Source organism: Lissotriton vulgaris, chromosome 4_1 (assembly GCF_964263255.1).
Source record: "Lissotriton vulgaris chromosome 4_1, aLisVul1.2, whole genome shotgun sequence".
Taxonomy (NCBI): domain Eukaryota; kingdom Metazoa; phylum Chordata; class Amphibia; order Caudata; family Salamandridae; genus Lissotriton; species Lissotriton vulgaris.
The window spans coordinates 159881204-159908606 of record NC_141691.1 but is presented as its reverse complement, the minus strand read 5'-3'; the positions used below and the strand labels follow the sequence as shown (position 1 = coordinate 159908606).

Sequence of the window (27403 nt, the reverse complement as noted above, 5' to 3'; positions counted from 1 at the left end):
AAGGCAGGTGGAACCGGGGGAGGAGGGGACAATTAAAACGACCAATAATATCATGTAAAGCGACATTGATGGAATATAGAGCATGTGCGACTTCGCTGGAATGAAGACAAATAAGCAATGGAGTAGGTTCAATGTAGCGAGCTGAGACAAGTTGCGTTACTAGGTGACCGTATTTGTGACCTTTGTTATGTGCTCTTGCTACATATGCCACCGGTTCGTGGCATGGAAGATCTCAAACCTATCAAAGAGGGCAGCCCGTGACCCTTTCAGGGCCTCCAATGTCCCAGTGTCGGCCACCACCGACCGTTCAGCCACTACCAGGACCGCCACCGCTTCCCGAACATCCAGTGCCAGAACCCTATGCACCTCGACAATATTTTTTATACAAATACCCCTGGGAGCCACCATAAAGGCATCCCATTCTATCAGCAGCGAGGAAGCTTTCCCCATGTTAACCCTGAAGAAGGCATTAATGTGGTCGAGAAGAGTCTTCCGGAAGACCGCTCCCTCCAGCATAGTTGGCGAAAGCCGTCAAGTGGGAATCTGAGAAGAAGGGGCCAGTCAAGCCAATTCTATGAGTAACCGCATTGGTGTAAGTTATAGTCAAAGTGTAGTTTATGAACTGGACAATAGAGAAGAAAAATCACGTTGGGTATTGTATGTAGCAAGTGTCGTCCAAGCACCAGTGGATGAGCCAACTTCAAAAATGAACATTTAACAACCTGGGGGATTAAGTCAGTGGCGGCATAGGCCGATCTCAGGAGGCATCGAGGATCATATTGAATTCTCCACCAGTGATCCCGAGAGCTGCTGACAGTTCTGCCATGGCAGCGGTGACTAGAGGCCAAAATGGCAAATGACCGAATATGGAGAAACATCACCCCGCAATTAATTAAACGGTCACCAAAAAACCCTGCGGTCTTCAGCTACATATGTCCAGTGCACCCTAAAGGGAGTGCCTGCCCTAATCCAGACCACGACCCCCAGGAATAGTCCAAATAGCCAGCACCAAGAACCCAGCTCCTCCATTTGGATTGTAATTTAACCACCTCTGTATCCAGCCGATGTGTCTCCTGGATGAGGGCCACATGCACCCCACAGCATAGCAAGGCAGCATGAACGTTATACCGTTTGTGCACCGAGTTAATTTCCTGGACATTCCAGGTAAGGAATGTATAAGTAGTAACCGCCTTAGTGTGAGGGGAAAAAAGGTTAAAGGGTGTCCCTCCCCCCCCCCCCCTCCCCCTCCCTGCCCCCCCCCCCCCCCCCCCCCCCAAGGCAAATGGTATTTCTGGTAATGTGGGAGACTCCAGGGGCAGAAGAATCAATGGAAGGACAGAATAGGGAATGAGCAGAAGGGCACCATCGAAACCCCGAATGGATGCGAAAGGCATCCATAGGACAGTTAACTGTGAAACTGTCCAACAACAAACAATCCGAACAAGGAAAGAAAAACAAAAGGGCCCCCACATGGGGCAGGAGGAGACATAATAACCATCATAACTCACAAGCAAAACTGCAGTAGGTGCAGGGAGGCAGCGGTGGAGCCAGTGTGCCCCCAGCCCCACAGATGGAGATATTACATCCTCACATCCAAAAAGTCTTTCTTGGCTAGATGTACTTCCTAATAATATTTTTAGTGCTGTCTTATTGGTCATTTTGTCCTCAGTGTTGTAGTTTTTTCACCATCGTTTTTCTAAAAGTTTACAATGCGTTTTCATAAGGATATACCTCTCTTGTATATGTCCCCAATTGAGTACGTTTTCACTTCTGAGTCAGAAGGCACATGATCTACAATGGTGATGGGAGAGCCAATACTATGTTGTCCTTCGCAGGTGGAGTAAACCTTCATCAGTGAAATTACATGTGTCCCCTTGGAATAAATGCAGAGCTGATGAAGACCATATCTCAAATATACGAATATGAAAATGAAATTTATCTTCATGATAATTAATTAGTTGATGAACATGAAGGTTTAAAATCAAGCCGAGCATTCATCGACAATGATCAGATTAAGAAGCGAGGGTAAACGCCATCAGTGTCGCTGTTTCAGTGGTACTGCGGACAGTGTCTGAGTGACAGGACCGTCCACACTCTATTGATCACATCCTTGTTCTGATCAGCAGTCGGATTGCTGGAGGGTTGATCTAAAAGAAAAAAATGCGCAGTTGTCATTTTATTGGATTCATGGGTTTTATTTTCATGGGTAAATGAGATTTGTGTGTTTGCTTTGAGGGAATTTTGAGTTCTACGACAGCAACAACCCTTCCGCACTCCCCATTAAATCCTGAAGACATTTCTATGCGTATTTCACTGTTTCCAGTTCTTTTTAAATCCTGAATATAATGCATGGTGCAGAAGTACAAGCAAAACATCCACTTGTCTCTGCCAGTGCTCTATTTATAACAGTCTGTGTAGGAGGGCAAATGAAAATAGAAGACAGTATGCCATTTTAAAGCAGCTGGGTGATTATGATGGGGTCAAAACAAGCTAATCCAGCCTCCCACATACTGTTCAGAGCTCAGATACAAGATGAAATGACTGGAGGAAGGCGCAGTGTTTTAGTCTACATTTCATAATAGACAGTTGATTCATTTGTTATGTATTATTGTCACTTCTAGGTGTTTTGGTACTGTCTGTGAAAAAGGCAAGATTGACAATGCTGGAAGGATGTGCACTCCGTTAAACCACAAGTTTTTCTAAAATTAAGTCAGTAGCAGTACAATATTCTTTGCTCAACACACCACTCAGTGAGCTAAAATCAGCATGATAGGTGACCCGTCCCCTAGTTTCTGTTCCAAAAAGACAAATAAAATTCAATTAGCTGAGAACGTATAGAAAAATTCGTAATTTTAATTGAGTGTACTCGGTCCTGTCTACAAAATCCCAGGCTCTGCGACATATTGTTTATTTACAGTACAGACTAACCCAAGGGAAGTTTGCGAGCATGATGCATTAATGCACTAATAGAAACTCCTTCATAAGATGTACACACCACATTACTCCATTTTTACATGTCTAATTAATTCAACAATTGAAAGACTAAAGTTCTGTGTTCACTTTCGAAACAGAAGTCGAAAGAAACTTAAAACCGACCTTTTTTTCAATAGAAATCCATATTATGTGTGAATGTTTGTTGCTGTCTTTCGATGGTTCCTGAGGCAAGCCAAGGACATTTCCATCTGTAAGGAGACCGACAGCTAATTTCACCCCTTTTCGTCAAGGCTGCTCAATATTGGACCCGGGTGAAGCATCAGTTGTCCATACAATGTTTGAATCGCCATGAATTCCTGGATTAGTGGTTTGTTTATTTATATTACGACTGATGAACTGTAACGCCCAGAATACAGAGCAAACGCAGATCAGGAGGTGCTCTTCACACTTCGCCCTGGAGAATTGCTTCCAAGCTCCTCCACTTAGTATTTTTGTGGTGCCAGGCCTTCCTACATCAGCTGCACGGTGACAAAGTATAAGATCATTTAGGCTATCTGCCTACCTGCAAAGGTGACAGTTGTGGCTAAGATTTGGGTTGAAAAACTGGTAGTGTCTTCAGGAACTCTCACGGAATTTGTATTGGGTGCATGTTTTCCCCACTACACATGCAATTGTGGCCTGTCTGGTGACCACCACATCTCTGCCAGTTTTTCTGGCAGCCTCCTGCCTGGACTTTGGCAGCAGGTGGTGGTGCAGTTGCCTGGACAGACATTGTGCATACCTGTGCCGATGAATGAGGTGACTAAGCTCCCTTCTGTGTGGTGAGTTAATGAAGCATGGAGAAGATGACCCGACAAACTTGGAGTAGGTTATAGCAGGACACAGTTGCCGATCCCTGCCATATACTGCCATAGCTACGATGAACCTTATTTACGCGTCTTTTTGGAAGCCGACGGATTGTAACAACGGCTCTATTACCCATTTAGGACCACCTATACGTATCTCACCCTAAGGGCGGTGGGCCTTTTTCCGACATATAACACGTGTTTTTGAAATGGGTCACAGACTACTGTTGTGACTCATGCCTTTCTTGGGGGCTCGCATATACTTTGCTATTGTGCTTCAATTTCTTTGCATGGGGTTCCTGCTAATTTGGGGGTACCCATGTAAGTAGGTTTATTACTTTTGCACCTTCTAGTGATTGACACTTTGGGCTGCTTCCCGACTCTAACTGGTGTCCCTCACACTTTTTAGTCCTGATGAGACCCCAAATCCTACAGTGTCGAAATGTGTCAACAATACTAAAATATCCTATCCTTTGACTGGAAGGATTGTTGTGAGAGCTTTATGTAAACCAAAGTGAGGTCGTATGTTTTTTGTTGTTGGAAACCCTTGTTCTTTTGTATGTTATTGTAGCAACGTACATGGTGGTGTTTTTGTATTTCTTTTTTGGGTTCTGTTTTATGTGGGACAGTTCATATTGCTTGCTTGTTCCTTGCAATAACACAAATTCGAATATCATACCGGCTTGTTTGTGTTGAATCACCAATTGTGAAAGATTTCAGTGTTCAGTCTTCCCTGACCACCTCCTACCATGTTCTGAACTTTGCCATTGTGCTTTTGTTTAAGTACACAGGTAATTGTTCGAAGGGAACTATATAATGAGAAACAACTTATTTAAACCCAAGTTCTTTTTAAGTAGTGTTTCCTTTTTATTAGTGTATCAAATCCAGGAAATCTCAAGCGCCCTTGAAATGGGTGCATATTTCCTCTACTCCACAAACCATGTTGGAGCAAGAGTGGCCTGTCTGGTGACAACCACAGCTCTGCCAGTTTTTCTGGCAGTCTCCTGCTTGGACGTTGGTAGCAGGAGCAGGTGGTGCAGTAGCCTAGCCAGACTATGTGCATACTTGTGCAGCTGAATGAGGTGCGTAGATTCCCTTCTGTGTGGTGAGTTGATGCAGCATGGAGAGGGTGAGCCACCACACCTGGAGTGGGTTACAGCAGGACACATGTTAGAACCACTACTTGTTTGGGGAAACGGGCACTACAATGCGGCCATTTCCACGAATACCTTAACCACGCATGCATTACAACGCATGCGTGGTTACCACGAAAGCCTTTATCACACATACCTTTACTACGTGGTACGTAGTAAAGGCATGTGTGGTAAAGGGTAAAAAAAAAAGAGGGGGTTTGGGGGGGGGGGGGGGGGAGTCTTCCCCCCCCCCCCCCCAATAAAACTCACCAGAAGAAACGTAGAGATGTGCAGGAAAACAGCATCGTTTAAGAGGAAACGGAACGGAACTTCCGCTTCCTCTTAACGACGTCCGACGTCACCATGGAAGAAATCGAGGAAAAGGTTATGCGTAGAAAAACCATTCCGTTGCAACGCATGCGTGGTAAAGGCATGCATTGTAAGAACATACAACCACTTGTTTGTAATACTTTATTATAAATGAGAAGTGATAACATTTTGTTATCATAGGTGCATTTCCCACACCAAGTGAACCTGTAACAAAATGAAATATGTTGCGTTGACCAGAAATAACTGCCCCCACTCATTATAATTCAATATTATAACAATGAACAGAAACAGCACTCATCCAAGTACGGAGCCCTCCTCTTCTTAGCATCCTAACTCGGACAAAAGAGCTACTTTGCATAGTGTGGCCACAGGCTAATGAGAAGCAACAGCTGATACCAGACAGGGGATACTAGTCTAAACAGTACTACATCTCATTTGTTGCCCATTTTAGATCATTAGCTTTTTAAATGGACAGATGGTTCTTAGGGGGGCCAGCATAGATAATGCATAGGCATAGGAATCATCAATGCTACCATAGATATTTAATTGTGTAGTCTAGTTACTAACTATTTATGTATGGGTCTACCTATATTGTCCTATCCCAAGGGGGGTTCAGATTTTCTCTATCTTATCTCCTGTTATTTCCTTTCTTCTGTGTGCCCTAGACATTTGACAAAGCTTATGGGGGTTTCCCTCTCTCCCCCTATGTCTTCCTCTATGACCCACAGTTTACTTACTTGGTGCCCATTAACTTCCACCTGTTTCCTTTCTGTCTTTATCAGCAGCATCGTTTCTCATGTTTACGACTATAATCTATCTTTGTTGCCATTATCTGTGATATTCCTGATCTTTCCCAGAACCTCTCCCCACCAATTCTAACCTGTAAAGTCCTTCTCATCTCCAAAGCTTGGTATTCCCTCCTCATCCACATTTCTCATACACTCATTCATACTCATTCTCCACAGTCTTTTAACCCTGTATCTCCTGGTTCCTTTTCGCTCATCTGTGGTTTAAATCCAAAATGGGCCCAGTGACATACACGATTTAGATGATTGACACATAGGTAAATGCTATACATATACTTGTTTTGTTCCCTGAATGCATCTTATGTTTTTTGGAAGAGAGCGCTACGTGCAGTGACCACCCTAACTTACTCTTTGCTTTTACATTTCAGATAAAAGTGCGCATGGATACATTGCTGCCCACCCTCTGGTGAGTTCTAGGCTGATCTCTTTTGTAATGACCTGGGAGACTTTAGTACAACCAACATGTAGAATCCTTTCCGTTCTTTATTTACTTGAATGTTCTACATCCTACACGATTATTACACTCTTTTATAGGATTTCTAATGCTCAGTGCATTCTGTTGGTTTCATCCCTTAACTGTAAAACAAAAAAGCACATTTGGCCATAAGAAGTTTTTTTCCAGAACCTGTTTTCTGATTGACTTTTGCCAGACATTTATAATGTGCATTTAGTTAGGAAGTGAATGGGGTTTTCTTGTGCAAGGTAATGGTGTTACAGACGGGCACACTTTCTGCAGAGAATATTTTTGTCCGTAAATATGCTCTCCATATGGTGATAGACTTGTTTGACCTGAGGGTGGCTCAGCAGACCTCTTCTGAAACGTATCTAGGTGTTCTAGGTTTTCAAAAGGATGTTTAATTCTGATGCACTCAGTTTGAATGTAGCTGACAACACAATGTACCTCGCAGTGATGTGGTACTGCAGATATTGGACGAGCATTTACCCGTCTGCAGTGCACATTTTCTAAATCTTATCACATCAAAGAAGAATTTAATAATATTTTTAATAAATATTGAAGGAAAGGTGAGGCCATCTAGAAACCAGTGGATGATTACCAATGTAGCCAATACATTACTCAATCTAAGGCGCTGTAACGCAAAGTATTGGATAAAAAAAGAGACAACATGTTTGTGTGTTGTGCAAAAGGGACTGCTTTCGCTGTGTTGTGTATGATGCTTTCCGTAATGTGAGCACTGTGTTCAGTAGATTTGCCGGTAGACAGCATTTGTACACCTTGATGACTTCCAGTTATTTTCTATGGAGATATTGTTGAAAATATACACCAGGTTCAAAATATTTTACATTTAGCATTTGTTCCCCACAGTTTATGCCTGTTGTGCCCCCTCATCTGGTAGACATCTTAACACTCTTTGTGAATTACGACCCTTTTACAGTTTCAGTGAATTAGGTGCTGTGGAAAATGCAGCAAGTGAATTTGCATAGGTTTGTGACTAGTTTTGAAGTTAGCACTCTGGGTGCTAACTATATTTCCATTCCATCTCAGTGGCTACTTCTTCTACACTTCTCTTGGTACAACCGCCCATGCACACCTATCCTAAAATTACTTGTGCATAATATATTGTGGGCACAGCACATAGGTCCATATAATGTACTTTATACCTTTTATGTTGTCTTTTTCAAAGCCTATGTTTTGGGAAAAAATGGGAAACTTTTTTTGTGAATGGGTCCCAATGTGTGCCAACTCTGTCTTTGAGATATTGTTCTGAAAGTTTAGCAGTGGCCCCAAATAAATGTCTACGAAGGGACAACTGTTGGAGCTAATGGTGAAAGGCCTGGAAGAAACGATTACACTGCTATAATAACAGTTGCTATCTCGCACGGCGATGTGCCAGACAAACACACAGAAAAGTTTATATATCAAAGTTAACTATTTCTTCCATAGAGATAAAAACATTTGTGATCGGTGAATGCCCAAGTCACATATTTGGATGAAGTTCCTACGATATATTGTTTTCTTTAGGCATTAGGTTCTGGTTGGTATGGTGCTATCAGCCAAACATTCCCGTTCCATCGGTAGTACTGTGCTACCTTATGGTGTATGGTGGTGGTAGTTGTGAGCAGCTACCCTGAAAGTCCCACTCCGAGCACACCATCAAGACAAACAGGACCTACCTGCATTGGTGCCTGCACTCAAGGTTGACCAATATGACATGCCCTGGGATTGACTGCGGAGATTGGGTTTATTTAGGTGATGAATAGACCTGGATTTGCTGGTCTTATTCTGGATTATTTGAATGGGCTGCAGCAGCATATCTCTAAATCCTGAAAAGGTGAATATAGAGGGCCAATGGGAACACTGCTGATTCCCAGGTAGACCGTCTGTGGCAGCCTCTACCCATGGGTGGAAGAACCACACACGCAGTATTTCACCCTATAATGACATTGGGAGTAATAATTTACTAGAAAATAGACAAAAATCCTGGTTGCAAATCCATACTGACTGCAACCAAACAGTTGGCTAAGTAGAACAGACCAAGCATCCCATTTTTCTGCCTCTGGTGGGTGGTGTGGGATTTGTTTACTTAATCCGTCTCTGCCACAGTACTCCCAGTCTGTAGTATTCACCACCAGCCGAAGACAGTATAGGTATTCCCTACTGATGTCAATGACCCTTTAAATCCAACCATGATCTTTCCCAGATGCTGTTGCACTATTTGAGCCAATTACAGTGCAATAAATTGTCCTCAAAGACTGTATGTCTAGACAATAAATGGAACAATGAATATTCTTTTTGTGTAGTAGCACACGATTTAAGATGTCCAAAGAAGCCTTCATCACTTAAAAACATGAAATGGTCTTGGAAGATGTTTTAAAGAATATTAATTTGATAACTGAGGTAGCCCTCTCAACTATTGTCAAACGATTGGGCATACCTACACTTAATTGCCGTTTTGCCAATACCACATACATGCTAATAATTTTTGATCAAGGTATCACCTGCCTAAATTTCCATGTTGTAGGTACTGTCCACTTCTAAAAAATTCCAAATGATTTACACCATCAATGCATTTCCAATGATTGAGATGAGCCCAATCACGGAATATATGGATACCTGGTTATTTGAAATATTTTTCGCACAAACTTTGATGTGTGCCGTGAGGATTTTTGGTCACACTTGGTGGATTTGCCCTCACATGCATCAGTTGTATTCCTCACAGTACTATACAAAATATTTTGTTGCCAACCTCACAATTATTTCTAAATTTATCAGAAAATAAATTGTGATATTTGAACTACAACTTGTAGAGCTGGTCTCCTTCATGATCCTTTGTTATTCTGGCTTCTGAGATGAAATGTATTTGTTTTATCTGCCAGTCTTGTGTGATTCATTGCATCTTCGAAGATCAGTTCTCTGTATCGTTAGTCAATGGGTTCTTTGCGCTTGGATCAGTATTCTGGATAATCGTTCTGCACATGCTTGTTCCCTCGTTTTTTTAAATTGAATGTCATTCCCAGGATGTTAATCCATCCTTGTGAGTACTTAGCTGTAGTCTATTTTGTCCCTACATTCTTCTTACCCCTCTCTGTCTACTATCTTTTCTTTTCATTTCTCCCCTTTACCATTAACTATATCCCTCCTTTCTCTTTCAGTTGTTTTTTCTTTACCTATGTTGTCTGCTGCGGTATACACCCCTGTCTATACCCTTCCCCCTGTGTATATGATGTGTAAATGCTACTACCACTATCCCTACCCATACCCAGTATCACTAGTCCATCTCATACCCCAGTAATTCTACTGCCCCTCTAATTCCCCTACTATATCCGAATACCTCAGCCTATGCGTGTAAACTATCACTCTTACCCTTCATATCACAGCTGTAATCTACTAACGTCTTTAATATTATTTACAACTGTGTTTTTACCCCTGCCTGTACTGCAGCACCTCTACCCCTACGTTTGCCGTTCTATATCTACTCCTAACTTTAGCACAGTAGATCCACCCATATATTTGTTCTTCAACCTCGGTTTACAATCTAGTCCCTCTTCCCCTATCTATTCAATAGTACCTCAACCCCTCCCTAATCTTTAATACCGTGACTATACCTTTTTACCTGTGCCTTAGTACCTCTGTTCGTAATTATAGCTCCATACTTCTGCTTCTATCATAGTGTCTGTAACCCTACCAATACACTAGTAATTAACCACTACTTAAGCCCTAGTACTACATTTCCCACCTACACCCGAATATCCTTCTACCCTTTCCATTAATCACACAGCTTTTCTCATTTCCTGTTTTCTTGTTCCTGTTTTGGCCATCTTTCCCCAATTCATTGCGTCTTTCTTGTTGAATGTATTTAATTCTTTTAGAATAAAGTGTTTAGCTTATTTCAGAAAGTCAGGGTCAGGCTGTTCTTCATTTTTAGATTTTCCCTGGAAATAGGTACAACTGTCACAACAAGGTGAGGAAGATATCTATGATTGTCAGTTTATTATTAATTCAACATACGTTGATTAACAGTTACCAATTATCTGGGAGCCCAGCATAAGTGAAAATTGGAGGTCAATAATTGAATAGGACAACTTGGCACAGTTAATGGATGATCTCAGGCAGGGACATTTTGTCCACTTTTAAACATTTTCTTAGAAGGCAACTGTATTTATTTTAAGGCCCTGAAAAATTATATCCTTTTAGCTGTTTGACTAATGTAGGCTTGATCTCTAATTTTCATATTAGGTGATCAGAAGTATACAATGTTTTCAATTATCCTATTTTTTCTGTCATCTGGCAGGGAGGCTCTGATGTGTACCATTTTCTGCTTCAGTGAATTTATTATAACTACATTGTATGGTGATCTCTCAGGTAAACCCTTTGGAGGCCTTCTCCCTTTCCAGCCAGAATAATGAGAGGAATCCAGAAGAAAGAATCCATCTTAAATACACTTAAAATTCTCTATATTTTCTGCCACTCTATTTGTAAGATTATCTATCTCCCATATAATAGCAATGGCCTTCCATCCCTCATAGACAAGATCCTGTTGTATTTGCTGTAGTCCATTGTTAGACCTGACATCATTGGCCTGAGTCTCTCCTCCCTTTTTTCTGTTTGCCGCCACTGTTTACGATGTTTTTGCTGGTATATTGCTTTGGGCACTGTGCAACTGCTGATCAGTGCCAAAGTGCAAGTGCTCCCTATGTAAAATTGCTGTATTGATTGAATTCCATGTTTGGCTTATTTGGTTTACTGTCAGTCCCTAGTCTAGTGCACCAGGAGTGCCAGGGCTTGTAAATACAAATGCTGCTCGTGGGCTTGCAGCACATGTTGTGCCACCCACAAGAGCGGCCTAGTAAAAGTATGTCTAAAGGTCTGCCATTGCTAGGCCTACGTGCAGTCTGGTACTGTCATGCTGACTGCGCAAGTACACCTACTTGCCCGTCCCCAAACCTTCCCTTAACTTCATGTTAGTCATCCCTATGGTAGGCCCGAGGGCAGGGTGCATTGTAAGCATAAGGTAGGACAAGCCTGACCAAGTTGGCATGTCCTTATAGTGAATTACAGCCATATTCGTTTTTCACTATTGTGAGGTTACCTGGTCTCTATTAGTTAGAATGGGCTGCCAGGATTATTAATGCTATAATCCTAGCTGGCTCGGGGAACATGGTACAATGTCGAGTTTGGTATCCCTGAACTCGGGGTTTAATAACGCATCCGTTTGTGTGGATGGTTTTTGGGCTCTGGGTTTGAAAATAGCACTTTTAGAAAGTGGCTATTTTCTTGTGTAACTATTTCTGGTTTCTGCTGGTTTGGTGTGTGTGTGACAGGGGCTGGGTGGCTCCAGAGTTCTGAATGAGTCTGTGTTGGGTGAGTGGTGCATTTGCATTGAGAGTAGGGGGAGAGTAGTTCCTGATAGCCTGCCCTGCCTGATACAATGCTGGCTCCACCTCCTGCCGGGCGACTGATAGCTCTGCTCCTGCCAGTGACAATACTGGCTCCACCTCCTGCTGGGCGTCTGAGGACCCATCCCTGCACAGTGAATAGGCCAGGTGCCTCTGCCTGGCTACACCCACAACAAACCCAGGAAGAAGGGAATTCCCCTGCATGGACAAAGGGATCAAAGCCAAAAAGGGGTATAAGAGAAGGACCCCTGAACCAAGACTTTAGATCACTTCTGACAAGGAACCCTGAACCAAGGACAAGAAGCCTGCGGATCCAAGGACTTGCCTACCCCTTCTGCCAGAGTGCTGTTTGCTGGGGGGAATCCTGCAGTTGCTGCTTTATTTTTGCCAAGGAACCAGGAGAGAGGAACTGAGTGTGTACTCTCAAGCTTTGTCAAAGAAAATCTCCAAGGGCTGGAAGAGTGCCAGCCTCCTGTTGAAGTCACAGGGCTAAAGGACTTCATCATTTGCTAAAAGTGCTTGTTGCTGGAACCTAAAAGTCCAGCGCCTCTGAAGAATCCAGCAATCTCGACGCCGACGGACGCCGCCGAATTCAGCTCGACATCGTGAGTAACGGCTCCGTGTCCCGCATCCTCGACACCAGGCCCGATCGACGCCAGTAGCGACGCCAGTGAGTAGCGAGTTCGGTTCCAGCTCCAAGTGACCACGTGCCTGCGCCGCCGCTGATCGCATCGACTCCGAGCCCTCTCGACGCCGGGAGCGCTGCTCACTCTTGCAACATCATCATCGACGACGACGCCGTATCCTGCTTCGCCTCGGGAGCGCTGCTCCTGCCTGACATCTGTTGATGCCGCAGCAGGTTGCCCCAACTCCGAGGCCCGATCGACGCTGAAGACATGACGCCGGACATCTCGACGCCGCTGATCGTGTGCTTCGCTTTTCCAAGGTACTGTGTTGTGGGGGTCTGTGTGACTCCGGGCTCGACGTAGCGCTCCTCGCGGTAGACGCCGAACCTTTGGATTAACTTTGCCTCGACGTCGTGTGACTCCCGTGTGGGTTACATTGTTGCGAAGAACTGTGTTTTAAAGAAGAAGAGTTGCTTTTGTTACTAAAGACTTTGTGCTAAGAAGAAACTACACTTGAGCTATTATTTTTCCTTCCAAGAGTATTTATTAAGATTGTGGTATATTTTTGTCGTTATTTAGTCTTGTGCTAAGCCTTATATAAAAATCCTTATTTTTATAATACTACTGTGTCGTGCCCATTTGTAGTGCATTCACTTTATTACTGTATGTGGTCATAAATGCTTAACGCACTGCCTCTGAGATAAGCCTGTCTGCTTTGCCAAGCTACCAAGGGGGTGAGCAGGGGTTATCTAGGTGTGTGATCTCCTTGCCCTGACTAGAGGAGGTGAGTCCCTATTTGTCAGAAGTGTATATCTCTGCCAACTAGAGACAGCCAAGTCTAATATCCATCGATTCTAAAATCTAGAACTCCTACCCGCTCCCCTCCGATGTCTCATTCGAGTGGAGAGGTAGCTTTATCTTAACTCTGAATCTGTAGAATCAGCATCCTTGCCTATGAACAAGCAAACCTTCATAAACCACCTAAAGGTATCTTTTTATCAGCAGCGTTTCTACTGGCCTACAATATAATGTGTGGTGGGGCAGGAGGGGGGGTAGAGGTGGGAGTGGACAGACAATAGAATAGGGAAAATTAAATAAATAATTCTTTATTCGTCTTCTGTCGACATTCCCCATCTAAAATCCTCCTCCCACTGCGCTTACCTGCATGGGCCACTGCTGGTCAAACTCTAAGTCAAGAGTCCTGCAAAATGACGACAATTTAAGCAGGTATGCAGCAAAGTGAATTACGGTTGCACAAAACATGAACAAATAAAAAAGAAAATAGAGATGCTTACATAGAGATGGTTACCTCCTCCTCATGACCGTTAACACTCATGTCTGGCCTCTGTCATGTTCAGTTTAGGTATCTACTAAAAGTCAAATATTCTATGCAAGATGATTAGCATTTCATTGATACAGTACACTACGAAGAAAATATCTTGCTATTGTAGTGCAGTGATGTTTTCATGTAAAGAGCCTAATTTATTCTGGGAGTCCGCTTTATTCTAGAGCTTGTGGTCCTGTAATTCAACTTGAGATGTTTATTCTGTTTTGGAACAATTTAGTTTGAAGATAAAACTACTCCCACTTTACAGTAAAGAATTCAGCTAACTCTGCAATCATGTCAAACACAAACTGGTAAGCCAGCAAAGTAAGCTGAAAAATCAGTTGTGAGTTATTTACTCGTCCTGGCTTCACCGATGCAGACTTTTTCTTTCTTCACTTATTATTAAAGTGTCTAGAGGCTGTTTATTTTATGGAGTGTGCTATAAAATATATATTTAATGTTGTTGTTATTACTAAAGCACTAAATTAAAAAAAAAACAGAACGCTGTAGTTTAAACTTGAATTGAAAATAAAATGATATTGCATCACCTCTTTTTATGTAGTAAGTTGGTTTATTTTGCAAGATGCCCAGAAGAAAGTGGTATATGGCAATATAAACACCAGCAATCCCAGTTTGAGTACTATCATTTACATATTGAAGTATATTTCATTTATTATGTGTGTGGTGCTGATATTTCAAAGTGATACCTCCAACAGGGTACATGATTCAATATCGCACTTGGTGGGAAGCCACATAGTCTTTTACATTTCTCATTAAGGTGTACTGATAATTTATTTCCTTTTTGTTTGCAACCAAGGAGGAGCCAGACGCATTTGCTGCATATAGAGTATGGACTTTATTCACAATTTATATCGTACAGTATCAAAATAGTTAGTAATAATGAAATTTGAAAAATGATCTTTGCCTGCAAAACCTACACTTTGACTATAGAGTATTAAACTGTGATAATTGTTTTGTTTGAATTAGTTCTTAAGTACTGTTAGATAAGCAATTTGTATTTTGTCTTCAATTGTGAATTTAGGCTACACTAGATTAAACTAGGTTACATAAATTTTGGTTATACAATGCATCCAAAGAGTCTTTGATCAGTACAATTCAAGCCGATGAAAAGGTTTAACCCCCGGGCTTAGGGAAATCATTTTACAAAAGCTTTAAATTAGACCGATGCACAAAATTAGATTTTTGAGCTGCAGAATCTAGGCAAAATCTAGACAACAAGAGCTCTAAAGAACATGTTAACCATCAATAGCTGTTAAAAAAAATGTGGCTGTATTTAAATAAAAGTTAAATCCAATATGCCTTATAAGCGAACCCCGGTGTGTTGTCAGTAACTCCTATTACACTGTTGCCAATTACTTTGATTATACCGTCTATCATAATCCTAACAACTAGGCAATCCATAGTTATTCATTACAAGGTCTTGTAAATGGTACCTACAACCCTCTTTCTTTTAACGTACTACATTTAAAGCCCTGACATTGAGAATGACTGCCTACCTGATGGTTTTGTATTCCACTAAACGATTTATAGTGATCAATGTTTATCGGAGCTTCATTCACTTAAATCTTTCATTCATCACTCCTCTTATTTCCTCTTTTACCATGCTTGCTTCCTTTCCTAAACTGAATTTTCCCTCTTTTTTATAAATAGTTTACCCCCAAACCTACCTAAGAGTGATATCAAGTCATTCAAGTGAATAATTCCTCAAAATCGATGTTCTCTGTTTCTTCTGCAATACTGACTCTACCTTCTGGTCTGATTTATTTTTTTATGGGCTTTTTTTTTTTTTTTACAACATAATTTTATTGTTGACAGCCAAGACAAAGAGAATGCCTCACAGGGCATCAGCAATACGCATAGAAGGCAACATACACTGATATCAACATTTTCAACTATAGCATGAAATTGGTCATACAAAGAATAATTTGTTTCTGTTTGAAGAATAAGACCGTCTCATATATAGGGAGAGTTTTAGCCACCCATAACCACAACCAGCATGTGTACTATATATATTCCAGTCCAATTCATTCCTTAATGGCATTCTTTACAGTTAACACATGAAATAAAAATTACTCATGAGCTAGCAATATCTGTTTTCACGTCTTTCAATTACAGTCTGACTATTTCCATTTTGAATAATCAGAAAATGATAGAAGCTTTTGGGCAGAGTCTAAACCTGTTTAATCTCATTTATTTCCATCCAACAAGTGGAAGGAATGGTCTAATTAATACCAACCTCCCCACAATTCCATCCTTTTATGTCTAACACTCATGGCTTGCTCCTTTGCTCCTGTAGTGTGTTGCCATTCCCTTCCACGCCTGTCACACCCACTACTCGCAGTCCTCCAATCTCCATACTTACTACAAAAAGAAATTCCTACCTTAATATACCCTGGTACATGGACCTATTCCTGAATTCTTTCTCTTTTCAAGTCTGTTGCTGATTCCTTAGACACTCTTCATATATAGAGGTTGAAAATGATAGGGTAAAGGATGTATCCCTAGCATACTCTGTTGAAACCAGTGATTTTCTAAAATCGTGGCATTCCTATCTGTACGAGCTGATAGTGGTTGGCAAGATGAAAGGTGAACCTTTGCAAGGCTGTCTCGGAGAAGTCTAGGTATTTTCCAGCGATGGGGATCAGTCTTATCCACATGCCCATTCACAAATGGAAAAGGTTGATGCACAACTGCAGATCAGTAGACTGTCTTGGATAGCGGAAATGAACGTAGGCCTCCATCTAGGTTTTTTGTTCTTGGCTCAAACTATGAGAAAACACTCCACACAGACTATAATGGATCAATAACTTCCACTCTTAGTACTTTGTTTTCATGTCTTTATCATGAAGGGAAACTTACTAATAGGGTGACGTAATTCAGAGAGTTCATTAGTATACACTGACCAAGTGACTAATACATCCATCACCTGATCAAATCTACCTCTTCTCCATAAGAGTGATTACCTAGAACCCACCATAAAGGAACTAATTATACGCTCTATTATCTGGTTGATCTTCGCGTCTGCTGAGTCAAACTTAATTACTTTTCTACAGACTTGGGTCAGAGATTACCTCTTACCTGAAGGGAGTAAATGGTAAACCCCCGAGAAACAGACACAATTAAACTATTCCAGTGGGAAGGTCCCTTTCTCTGCAATGCCTGTCCTTAGCCACTGAGATTGTAAAAACACTTCCTAAAAGTCAGAAGATGACTAAAAACCTGTCCACTATCTAGTTGCTCGACCACCATCGTTTTTGTAGCTTAAGAATGCAAGCTCTGCACTGCTCGTCCTTTCTTGTCTACGGAGATTGGTTAATTCTACATCAGCATGAATTATCTATATGGGTTTGTGAATGGAACAACGAGGGGTCGTTGTACTTCACCGCTTTCATTAGACTTTTTTCTATCTTCTGGCTGAATCGCACCCACTCATCTTCATCACCTTAATTTGCTTCTTCAGTGGTCTGCGGTATGACGTTAAATCTTTTGGGTTAGAAGGTGCTTCTCTGTGAAGTCATATCAGTTTGCTCTACAGTTCTCAGATCTTGCTCCAAGAGTCTGACATCACTATTTTCTTTTTGGTCCCCTAGCTATGGATTGCTTCATGTGAGAATATAGTTCCTATAATATCTAAGGCAAGCCCAATTCGCTCATGTCGTTGTAGTTAACCTTTTTACTAAAGAACATCTTTGATTATTTTCAATCTCTTGGCATGTTTGATCTCACTGTTTTATTTAGTCAAGATTTTAATTATCTGGATTTAAAACATATTCTTATTACAATAGTCTTCCTATGTATTGTATACTAATAATCACAGGAGCTTGCTGGTGCGTGTCTGATGTTGTAACGCTTTCCATAAATAAAACAAAAAGCCTTCACTAGGTGAAGTATGCAGTGTATCTTTTGAAGAGAGATGTCTAATGTGGCTGTTGTGCAATAAAAAAACACAGATCTCTGATAAATGTAATCTACTATTTATATGGCTGTATGGCAATAGTAATTGATTCCTGCATCAGTGTCCATTAATGTTCGAATTTTGTATTGAACCAAGGGAAAGGCTCATAAATCTAATTTTCGTAACTATCATTCTGTATCTAGGTGTAAAGAAATGAATTAAACAGATATGGTGTGCTCAAAAGTATATTTTTACAATGTATTTCCAAATGTTCCCAGTCTATAGATGTTCACAATGATAGATAAGACTCGGAGCACCTATTTTTCCTTTCAGTATTTGCTTCAGCTTTGGTTTAGAGAGCCCAATTTTTGCCAGAAATCAGTCTAACTAGTTAAGAAATAACGCCTGTTCTGTCTGAGAAGTTATCCATTTCAGGGGTCATCTTGTAGAAGTTTTCTCCTACCTAATAAAGGTCTGCCATTCAATGTACTCAAAACGTCCCTCAAGAAAAACGCTAACAGATATCCTATTTCCAACTGAGTCATTTTCCAAACAAATTGCCGGTATTGGGGTAATTATCGGATTGTCAACAATGTCTTAAATATTTTACTTTCGGTATTACATTTTTTTTTGGGAAGCTATCCACCTCATGCTGCTGTTTCGTGTGTCCGATAAAGGTACCACTTGGTAAACCATAAAGCGCATGGTCAGCAGAGGCCGCCATAATTGTAGCTGAATCTTTGCAGAAAGGGCCTTAAATTAAATTGTTTTAAATTATGCGACTAGGACAGTGAGTTTTCATTCCCACCCTTAGAATTCTTTTATGCCTTTTATAACTAATAGTTGTTGTGTAGCATGTTCTTCAAAAAAGTTCTAACAAAAGTACTTTTTTCTGATTTCAATTGATATCCTAAACATTTGAATAATTCTTAGTTCTCTTCGCTTACCAGTAAGAAAAAACATTCATCAGCAAATTTGACCCAATTACAGAATAGTAAGCTGGAGGCTGGTTTAAAGCAGTAAGTCATAGTCTAACAAGAATACAATTTCAGGTGTCTATCTTTTCTCAAAATGGTCAGTTTTCTTTTTACAAGCCAAATAAACAAAAACCTCCCACAGTAAGTACAGTCCCTAAATTTTGATTAACAGTAAGATGTATATCTTTACTACATTTAATGTTAATTCTTACATAGACTGCTTGTTTCATCCAGAAATGTAGTATACACTGTAGATTGCATTACAATGTGCACCCTTCAGGTTTATAACATTATTCATCTGTCAGACATAGCTTAACAAAGTAAGATGAAATAAAGTTCGCTATTTCATCTTCATCTGCAGATATACTTTTAATAATATCGCTATTGCAACCTGACTTTGACCAAGTAAAAATACCTCAGTTTCAGCATTTTCTTTCATTTACCATAGCTTTGTTGCAGGAGATACTATGTGTACTGGGAGTCCGCTTTAGTTATTTTTGAGGCTCATATGATAATGATTCAAAGACCAAACCTTGATCGATGCGTAATCCTAGTAAGTTTTTATTTGGCAAAAGGAGGACATTGATGCTGTTTACAATAATGTCAAGTTGTTTTTCCAATGGTTTGAACTTTAGTAAATGGATGAGAAAATGTCAGGACTGTTCGACCCACTCAAAATAATGCCTATACCTTAGTTTAGTAGCTAAAGGGATAATTTCATGATTTCAACAATGTGAGATCATGTTCTGCATTGAAATTCTATGATTAATGTCCTGCTTTCATGGCAGGACTTAGTCTCAATTGTAGAAATGAATATCATACCCCATGTCAACCGATATATGTAGTATCGTACATTCAATAATTAATCAAATTACAATAGTAATAGAATTTAAAATTTTTGTTTTATATTGCGCAAACTTGACCCGAAGATACCCGGTATCAGAGCGCTTTACATGAGCACCAGTTTCGTTACGGATGGACACATTCAATTATTGGTATAGCACGGGGAGATTAAGTGATTTACCCAAAATCACAGGATGTTGATCGTTGTTGCCTAGACTCGAACCCGGTTCCCCAGCTTCGAGGGCGACCGCTCTAATCGTAAGGTCACATCCTCTTAATGACAAACACACTAGTTTTTCAAAAAATTTTTTTCCAAACTTCCCGATCTCATTGACTTAATAACTTGAAACAACGGACTGAATGCCTGTCGTTGCCATGTTACACTATGTAAACTATACTAACCCTAAAAAGCAGCAAACATGTAATTCCTCTTTTTGTAATCATGATCTGCACAGTCACTAAAAAGTAGCATGTTGGATCTGAGACCGAATTAATTGCTTATTGTTCGTTCAAAATGAAAGCAGTCAGTTGCCCTGGCTGTATAAAACGTTTTGATAAGGCCAGGGTTTTTTAAGAGTATATAATATTGATGGACTGTATTAGTGGAATCTGCCATCCAGCAGAGGAAGAAGGGAAGGCAACATGATGTCTAAAATAGGGGCTCTAACTATACCAATGTATCTAGCCATTGACCATATTCCCTGTGGTGACAACACTGGTAGGCCAAGGATGGGTCAGTGGGTATGATATTATCAGATAATCTCCTACCAAATAACAGGGAACGTCTCAATGATTGGACAGTCATGCCTGCTGCTAACAATGACAAATACCAGGCTTATTTTCTATTAAAGCTATTGTTTGTTCTTGATGAAAATCACAATTCACAGCTTCAAAAAACCTTCAGAAAATCGAATAAACAGACACTCTAATGATGCATACTTAGAACAAGTTAGCTTTTGATCTGTCAGTTTGCATCACCTATTGGCGCTAATTTGGAATATCTCTGAAATCTGGCTCGGGAAATCTCTGTTCAGGGTTGCTCTAAAATGAACCTCTTTCCAACCAGGCACCTGATTAAAAATACTCATCTTGGTGTTTCGTGCCTCTGGAGTTTAGACCGTCCAACACAATTTCTGTCATCCTGTGGCATCGCGTCTACTAATTCAGTGTTGGATAATTCCTATATTTTGCATATACAGGGCATTGTAAATTTCTTTAAGGATCTACTGATTACACCTTTTAATTGTGTTGACACTAAATTGCATTTTATAGAAAGTTTCCATTGTAGCTTTGATAGGTTTTATGAGGTTACAGAACACCCAAGAGTGTGCCTGGCTTGTAGAAGAGCATATAAAGTCATAGATCGAATTAGGGACAAACTCCCTTCCAAAGCGAGAAAGATGAGAAGCAAAATTTGTGGCTAAAATAGGGATCTGAGAAGATAACCAGATTTCAAGGCATTGTAACGCATTCCACAGTACCCCAGGGATAGGCCAGGGCTTGCTGGATTAAGCATCTCACATGGCCCCACTTGCCAGCCATGAGGACACCGGTGGTCCTCTACCAGGATCAGCGCCTGCTTATGAACTAAGAAAATGTCCCAAATGCCGTTCAAACAATTGACAGTCGTTGAAGCTCACAAGGCACGATGGTGATACGATAGCAGACTTTTCAAATGCGCCTGTTAGGCTTCAGGTGTCTTTCGATTAATTATTTATTGTTTGGTAAATTGATCTATGCGAGTGAGGTAGCATCAAGAAACAAAACCCAGAAGCCCTTTCTTTCCCTTTCTACCTGTGAGGAAAATAGGGTGGGATTATTTTTCAGTGCTCTGCTCAGCTACTGTTTGTTTTTTAATTGGCTAAGAATGTCATGAATTGCATATCCATATCTACCATATGCCACCTTTCAAAAATGTAAAGCATCTCTGAATCGCTTTACCAGGCTTCAGACCTACAGGTGCGTTCTCAGGGATAACTCTGAATGCGCTTGTCATCTTTGTGGCAGCTTGTGATTTTTGGTTGCACGACATCTACATTTTCAAATTGTAGGCTTGTTCACTTAGAAAAGTGTTTCGTAATCAAAGAGGGGGGGGGGAGTATGCAGCTCTGAAGACAGGACTTTCAGTTTCACAACTAAAATTTAAAAAAAATCTTAAGCCACTGGTTGTGTTACGGTTTATTCTGTAGCTTTTTACTGTGGCAGCTCAAAGCACCCTCTTTTTTGAGTTAATTTTATTTAATTTCTTTGTACTTTTTGAAGCAGAGATCTCCGAATGGTGGAGTATAGGGAAAAGTTAAAACGTTTTATTAAACTTGAAAAAAGTTAGTAAATTTTTCTTATGGTAAATAATAATGTACATTAATTTTAAATATTTATTTTAAATGTAGAACAAAAGAAAATAGCGCCTCACTAATTTAATTTTAAATTAAATATTGAATTAAATTAAAATGATTTTTCTGAAGTTTAAATAAAAAAATTAATCCCCACCTAAAGTAAACAAATATTTTTTATTACGTATTAATACTTCTTAACCAGATGTATAGAATTAGAAGTACTGTGATTATATTTGATTGAAAAGCAATGTCACTGTAATTTTTTTAATTTAAAAAGGATGCTAGAATAGTTTTGTAATTTAATAGTAAGCATGTTTTATTTTTTTATATATTTTAATATTAACTCCTTTTCATTTCTATTTGTAACTTTAAATATTTTAATTTACATTTCATTTTTTTTATGGAATTTATTTTTAGTCCCTACCTCCATTGTTGTCTATGGGTGAGTATTTGGTTATGTGTGGTACTGGATATACTGCCGTTTCTTTTTGTCAGTAGGAACGTAGTCATGAATTTGCCATCACCCCCTGTTTCCGGGGTGGAGGCATGCCAGTCTACACTTTTGAGTAGCTTTGCCATTCGATTTTGTGAATAACCACAAGCAGTAAAGTTATTCAAACGTATAGGAACAAATTACACATACAAGTGTAAGCTACCTTTGGCAATAGTTTAGACTTGTGAAGATCTCTCCAAAGAAAAGATAGGAGAGGTGGATGGGGAGATTCACATTTGCAGCATAGTGAATAGCATTTTGTAGTACTTTATTAGTACCACTGCTAAAGTACTACGGAATGCACATTGTGAATAGGCTCATATGTTGGAGTTTAGAGAAGGAAGTTGCTAAGTTAGCATTGCGTTCTTTGCATCTTGGAGTGCTGAATTACGATTATGATGGCTAAGGGAGCGTAGTCTGGAAGCTCTATCTGACCCATCAACATGTCTGGGATCTGATGTGTTACTGATAAAGCAGTGGTCTATTCTGGCCCGATTGGTGTGCAGGTGAATAATAATAAGTTGCCTGGGTGTTGGGCCCTCCATATATCCACAGCACAAATGAGCTCGACCTTTCATTCAGTGGTGCTGTGGCTGCACCCGTTACTTCTAAGTCGCTGTATAGCGCTATCTCTCCCCACCATTCATTAGAATCAATTCTGCCCCTAAAATAACTTCATCAACCTTCACAGATGTATCGGAAATGGTGCATTTCATAAAGGGTTCTTGGTTCACATTTTGACAGCATATGGACCTGGAAAATCACTGTGAGGACCCTCCCCACGTCATCCTGTATAATAACTTGGTTAAGTTTCCCACAAAGTGTCTCATTTACACTTTTGGCACTCCAGCTTTGTTTTGATTGGGCCTGATGCAAAATATTGTACGGAGGACTGTTTGAAGTTTAGTTTGCCCCAATCCTGTTTCTGTTAGTAGGTTTCCTGGGGGAGAGACATACCTTGCAGTTTCAGGTGGTTTATGACTGCCTGTCATTGCCCGTGCATTATATCTTGCTCTTTCACTTTGGACTCCTCTTCACTCCGAAGAAGACATGAAGGCATTAGCGCTCGAAACCCCCCTCGCCCCAGCGCCTTGAGACACCCACGGGTGAGCAGTGCGCTTCACAAATCCCTGAATGATTGATTGAAGTTTGCAGGATTCCTTGCATCTGCCTTGTTGTCATGCAAGTGCTTCATGCAGCACCTTCGTCTTGGTTCTCTCCATTTGGCTGGCCGAGGGAGTGGTGCTTCACAGCCCCTTCTCACCTTGTCCAACTCCGCCTATGTTGTCCATGCTTTCCTTGGCCCTCTGATATGTTGTGTTCTTCCTCATTGGTGATGCCTAAGAGCATGCATGCCATCCCCAAGATCTTCACATGGTGTGTCTGCCTCTTTTGCTCAAAGATGAGTCAGAAGGGGTGTATGCAAACAGTTATATAGGCCAGATGATTTTTCTGCATTTTAGGCTTGTGGCTGCCAGGTCACAAAATATTTGTAACTGCCTTAACCTGTTTTCGAAGTCTTTTGATTTAAGTGGTAGATCATAATGTTTCTTCCCTCCAAGGATAGGATTTTATTGCCTTAAACATGTTCTTTGACCGGTCATCCACTCGTGCCCAGATCCCGCACTTATTTCTGTAGTGGAGACAGGACTTCACATCACTTCATTCATGCCCGTCTCTTCCTATATTTCAGGTAGGAAGCGTTGTAGAACTCTTACACAATCACTGTGGGTGTTCTATTCTGGTGGCACCTCAGATGATATCCTTGCACACATAGGGTGTCTGCCTGTTCCTTCAGACAGTGGGTTCTCAGAGGGATTATTTCCAGTTGCAGAGTATTCTAGCTGCCCCTCCCACTTCTCTCTGCATTCAATTCACAGGCCAGTCACCAAATGCTGAAGAGTCGCCGGGAGGAGGGTGGGGGGGACTTAGGGTACCTTGTTGGTCTGCCATTTCCGCCGCAGGTTAACCAGTATGACATCAGATGACTGTAACCCCAGTTAGACTTCTCGCTACAGAGCCTGTACCCTCCTTTCACCCCTTTCTTTCCTGTCTCTTTCTTTCTATCACCCTGTACCTATTTTCTCTGCAAGCCATATAGAGGGGTTCAGCTAAACATATATCTCATGTACCTGTAATCACTGTAGTACATACGAAGTTTGGCTAACCCTGCGACAGACGTGCTAATGTATCTTTTAATTAAAAATCCATAAAATACTTTGAAAAAAAAAAATGTTTCTACATAGTAGGAGTGAATTATGGTTGCATGCTGTGCACAAAGCAGTTTAATCAGGTGCATTAGGCCCCTCTTTAAGTTTGATTTATACTAGCTGTGCTCTGCTAAATACTCTCCAGTCCTGGTGATGACTTGGTTACTTGCACAGGGTTGAAACTCCATCTACCGCCAAACGGCATTAAAGACCTTTGTGATACTTATCTTCACAGCACTATAAATACTTTCATGAACTCTATCAATGATAAGAACTCATGCTAATGAAATGTATACATTATTCTACTGCTCTTATTTCACTATTCGTGCATGATCACTTTTCTCGCACCACTTTCACTATTGGCACCGTATGTCCATTTTATATGTTAAGTGCATGCTTTTTTCGACTTTTGATGATATGTTTGTGTCCTGTAACAATTGTCTATATATAACCTACCATCTTGCTGAAATTATACTCGGTCATGTCCCTGCTCTCCTTTTTTTCACATTCAGTGTTATTAGAAATAAATGAAAGGTATATTATAAAATAAATTATAAATTATATTATAAAATATTTTGTTCCTTATAATAAAGATAATATAATATAATTATATTATAGTAATCCTTTATGGACACTGCTGATTACACACATGACCGCCTCTCAGGGCATGACATTTCACCCCCCCCCCCCCCCCCCCCCTCTCCCCTCCACTGACATGTTTGCAAATAGGATTTAATGCCCATTGACCATGATAGGATCCCAAAAAATATGACTATGTTAATATAATTGACAATATCTGTGCTTTCCAAGAAGCAGCACTGCATCTCAGTTTGGTTCTTTGCTGCTCCTAAATCACATTCTTGAAAGGGTCTCTAGGCCAAAGGTGCCCCCATCAAGGGTCGGACTGGCCTATACGTCTGTCAGGCAGTGCCTGAAGGGCTGGTCTAACAGGTCGGTTTTGTGGGATTTTTTTGGGCTGTTTGTGGGCATGTTTTATGGTCCGCTGAGCTGGTTTTTACTGTTGAATTCCCCGATATTGAAACAAACATGGTTCCATCAATCTCAAATCCATCTTTTGCACTTTGCAAAACATTTATGTACCCTAGTTTAAAACAATCTCAATTTGCAAACTTGGGCCACCCTTTTAGCTTTCTAATTCAGTGACGGGGGCAACATTTATTTTGGTGCCTGGGAGTATTTTCTTTCGCCGCCCGACCCTGCCCCATCTCTTCTCCCATGGATGCTAGGTGCTGAGGAGGTATATTATATGAAAGTTGATGGGCATAGGGTACTAGAATCCTATGGGGGTAGCTTGTATGAACTTTGATCGGCATAGGATTTCTCATGGGACATTGTGAGACCTGGCATTTGTAAATGATGCTTTTGTAATGCACCACTATCTCTACTATAGGCCTGCTTGCTAAATTAGCGATTGTTTAAAGAGTCAATCCAAACTTCCTGATATGACTGTTAATCACGTTTTTTTAATCACATTGAGGCATTGCACAGCAACATAGTAATGAATATCGAAATAGGCAGAACCAACACAAATTTCTTTTGCAGGCTTACAAGCTGTTTTTTGTGCTTTGTATTGCCAAAATGGTATCTGGGTATGTTTTCATGCATGGCAATGACTATTCTGTGATTTATATTAAGATGAGCCCTTTGCTGTCGCAGGCAGTAATAAAAGGGCCCAGTGACCGCCCCATCACTAAGGCCTAAATGTTGTATGACCAGTGACTTCAAAGGGCACACAAGGATAACCGGCAGCATCTGATATTTGACCTCTGGGAAGAAGCTCTTGATAAAGGCCTCTGTGTACATTTATTTTCCTTCAGAGCACAAAAACAGCCTCTGAGCCTCCTCTGGCTCCCCCTGTATCCGAAGAGGAGGATGAAGAGGACGAAGAGGAGGAAGATGACAATGAGCCGCCACCTGTCATTGCACCTAGGCCCGAGCATACAAAATCCGTAAGAAAGACCACTTCTACTTCCAACTGTCGCATCTATTGTCAATGAGTTTTAACATTGCTGTGATGAGGGTGTGTGTGATAGGCTGATCATGATGTTATAAAAATTGTGGCGCCCCTTTTGGCCAGATGAGAAATAGCAGATTTTTTGTGGTAATGTTGACCTGTTACACGAAAGTGTATAAATCTTAAGTTTTACATTGATGGGTGATATTATTAAATAAACTACCATAGTTATGGCCTTTATTCAGAGTTGTGCGGATGGCTTACTCCATCACAAAAGTGTTGCGTATCCCATCCACCATATTACAGTGTATTACAACGTATGGCACTTGTACGACTGCAGACTGGATCAGTGACGTAATGTAACATGATGGGGCCCTAGCAGCAAAGTGTGAGTCCCGATATCCATTGCCCTGTGGGGAATGGGCCTCCCCTGAAGGGTTGGTCCCACTGCTCCACAGGGGGAGGGGGATGTGTTATGCCCCCAGATGGGATATTTCCTACATTTGTGATGGAGTATCCCGTCCTCCAAACTCAAAATAAGCCCCATGGGTACAAATAAATACTGTCTTCTGACACCTGTGTTTAAACAGCCGGTCACATGTTTATGTCCAGGAAGGCCAACTGCGCCATCCATCTTTGAGTCTTCTATAAATGCAGAGCTACATAAAAATCCAGTAGCAAGCTCTGAATGAAAGTACAAGTGACCTTTGAAGCCTTCAGATTAGTGATGTCACTACCCCAGAACCCCCTCACCAACATAATTAAGTTACTCTTGCTGTTGAATGCATGATGCCTG

The 27403-nt window shown here is 40.8% G+C and overlaps 1 protein-coding gene across 2 annotated transcripts in view; it reads left to right on the top strand.

Moving 5' to 3' along the window:
• The window catches only part of PAK3 (p21 (RAC1) activated kinase 3), a 355050-nt gene that overhangs the window by 191822 nt on the left and 135825 nt on the right, over positions 1-27403 (top strand). The window contains exons 5-7 of one of the 2 annotated variants that reach the window (XM_086918439.1): positions 6417-6454; positions 14675-14704; positions 26471-26602. In XM_086918439.1, the coding sequence (XP_086774565.1) occupies positions 6417-6454; positions 14675-14704; positions 26471-26602 (200 nt within the window). The remainder of the gene's footprint in view (positions 1-6416; positions 6455-14674; positions 14705-26470; positions 26603-27403) is intronic. The other variant, XM_086918440.1, reaches the window with a different exon arrangement.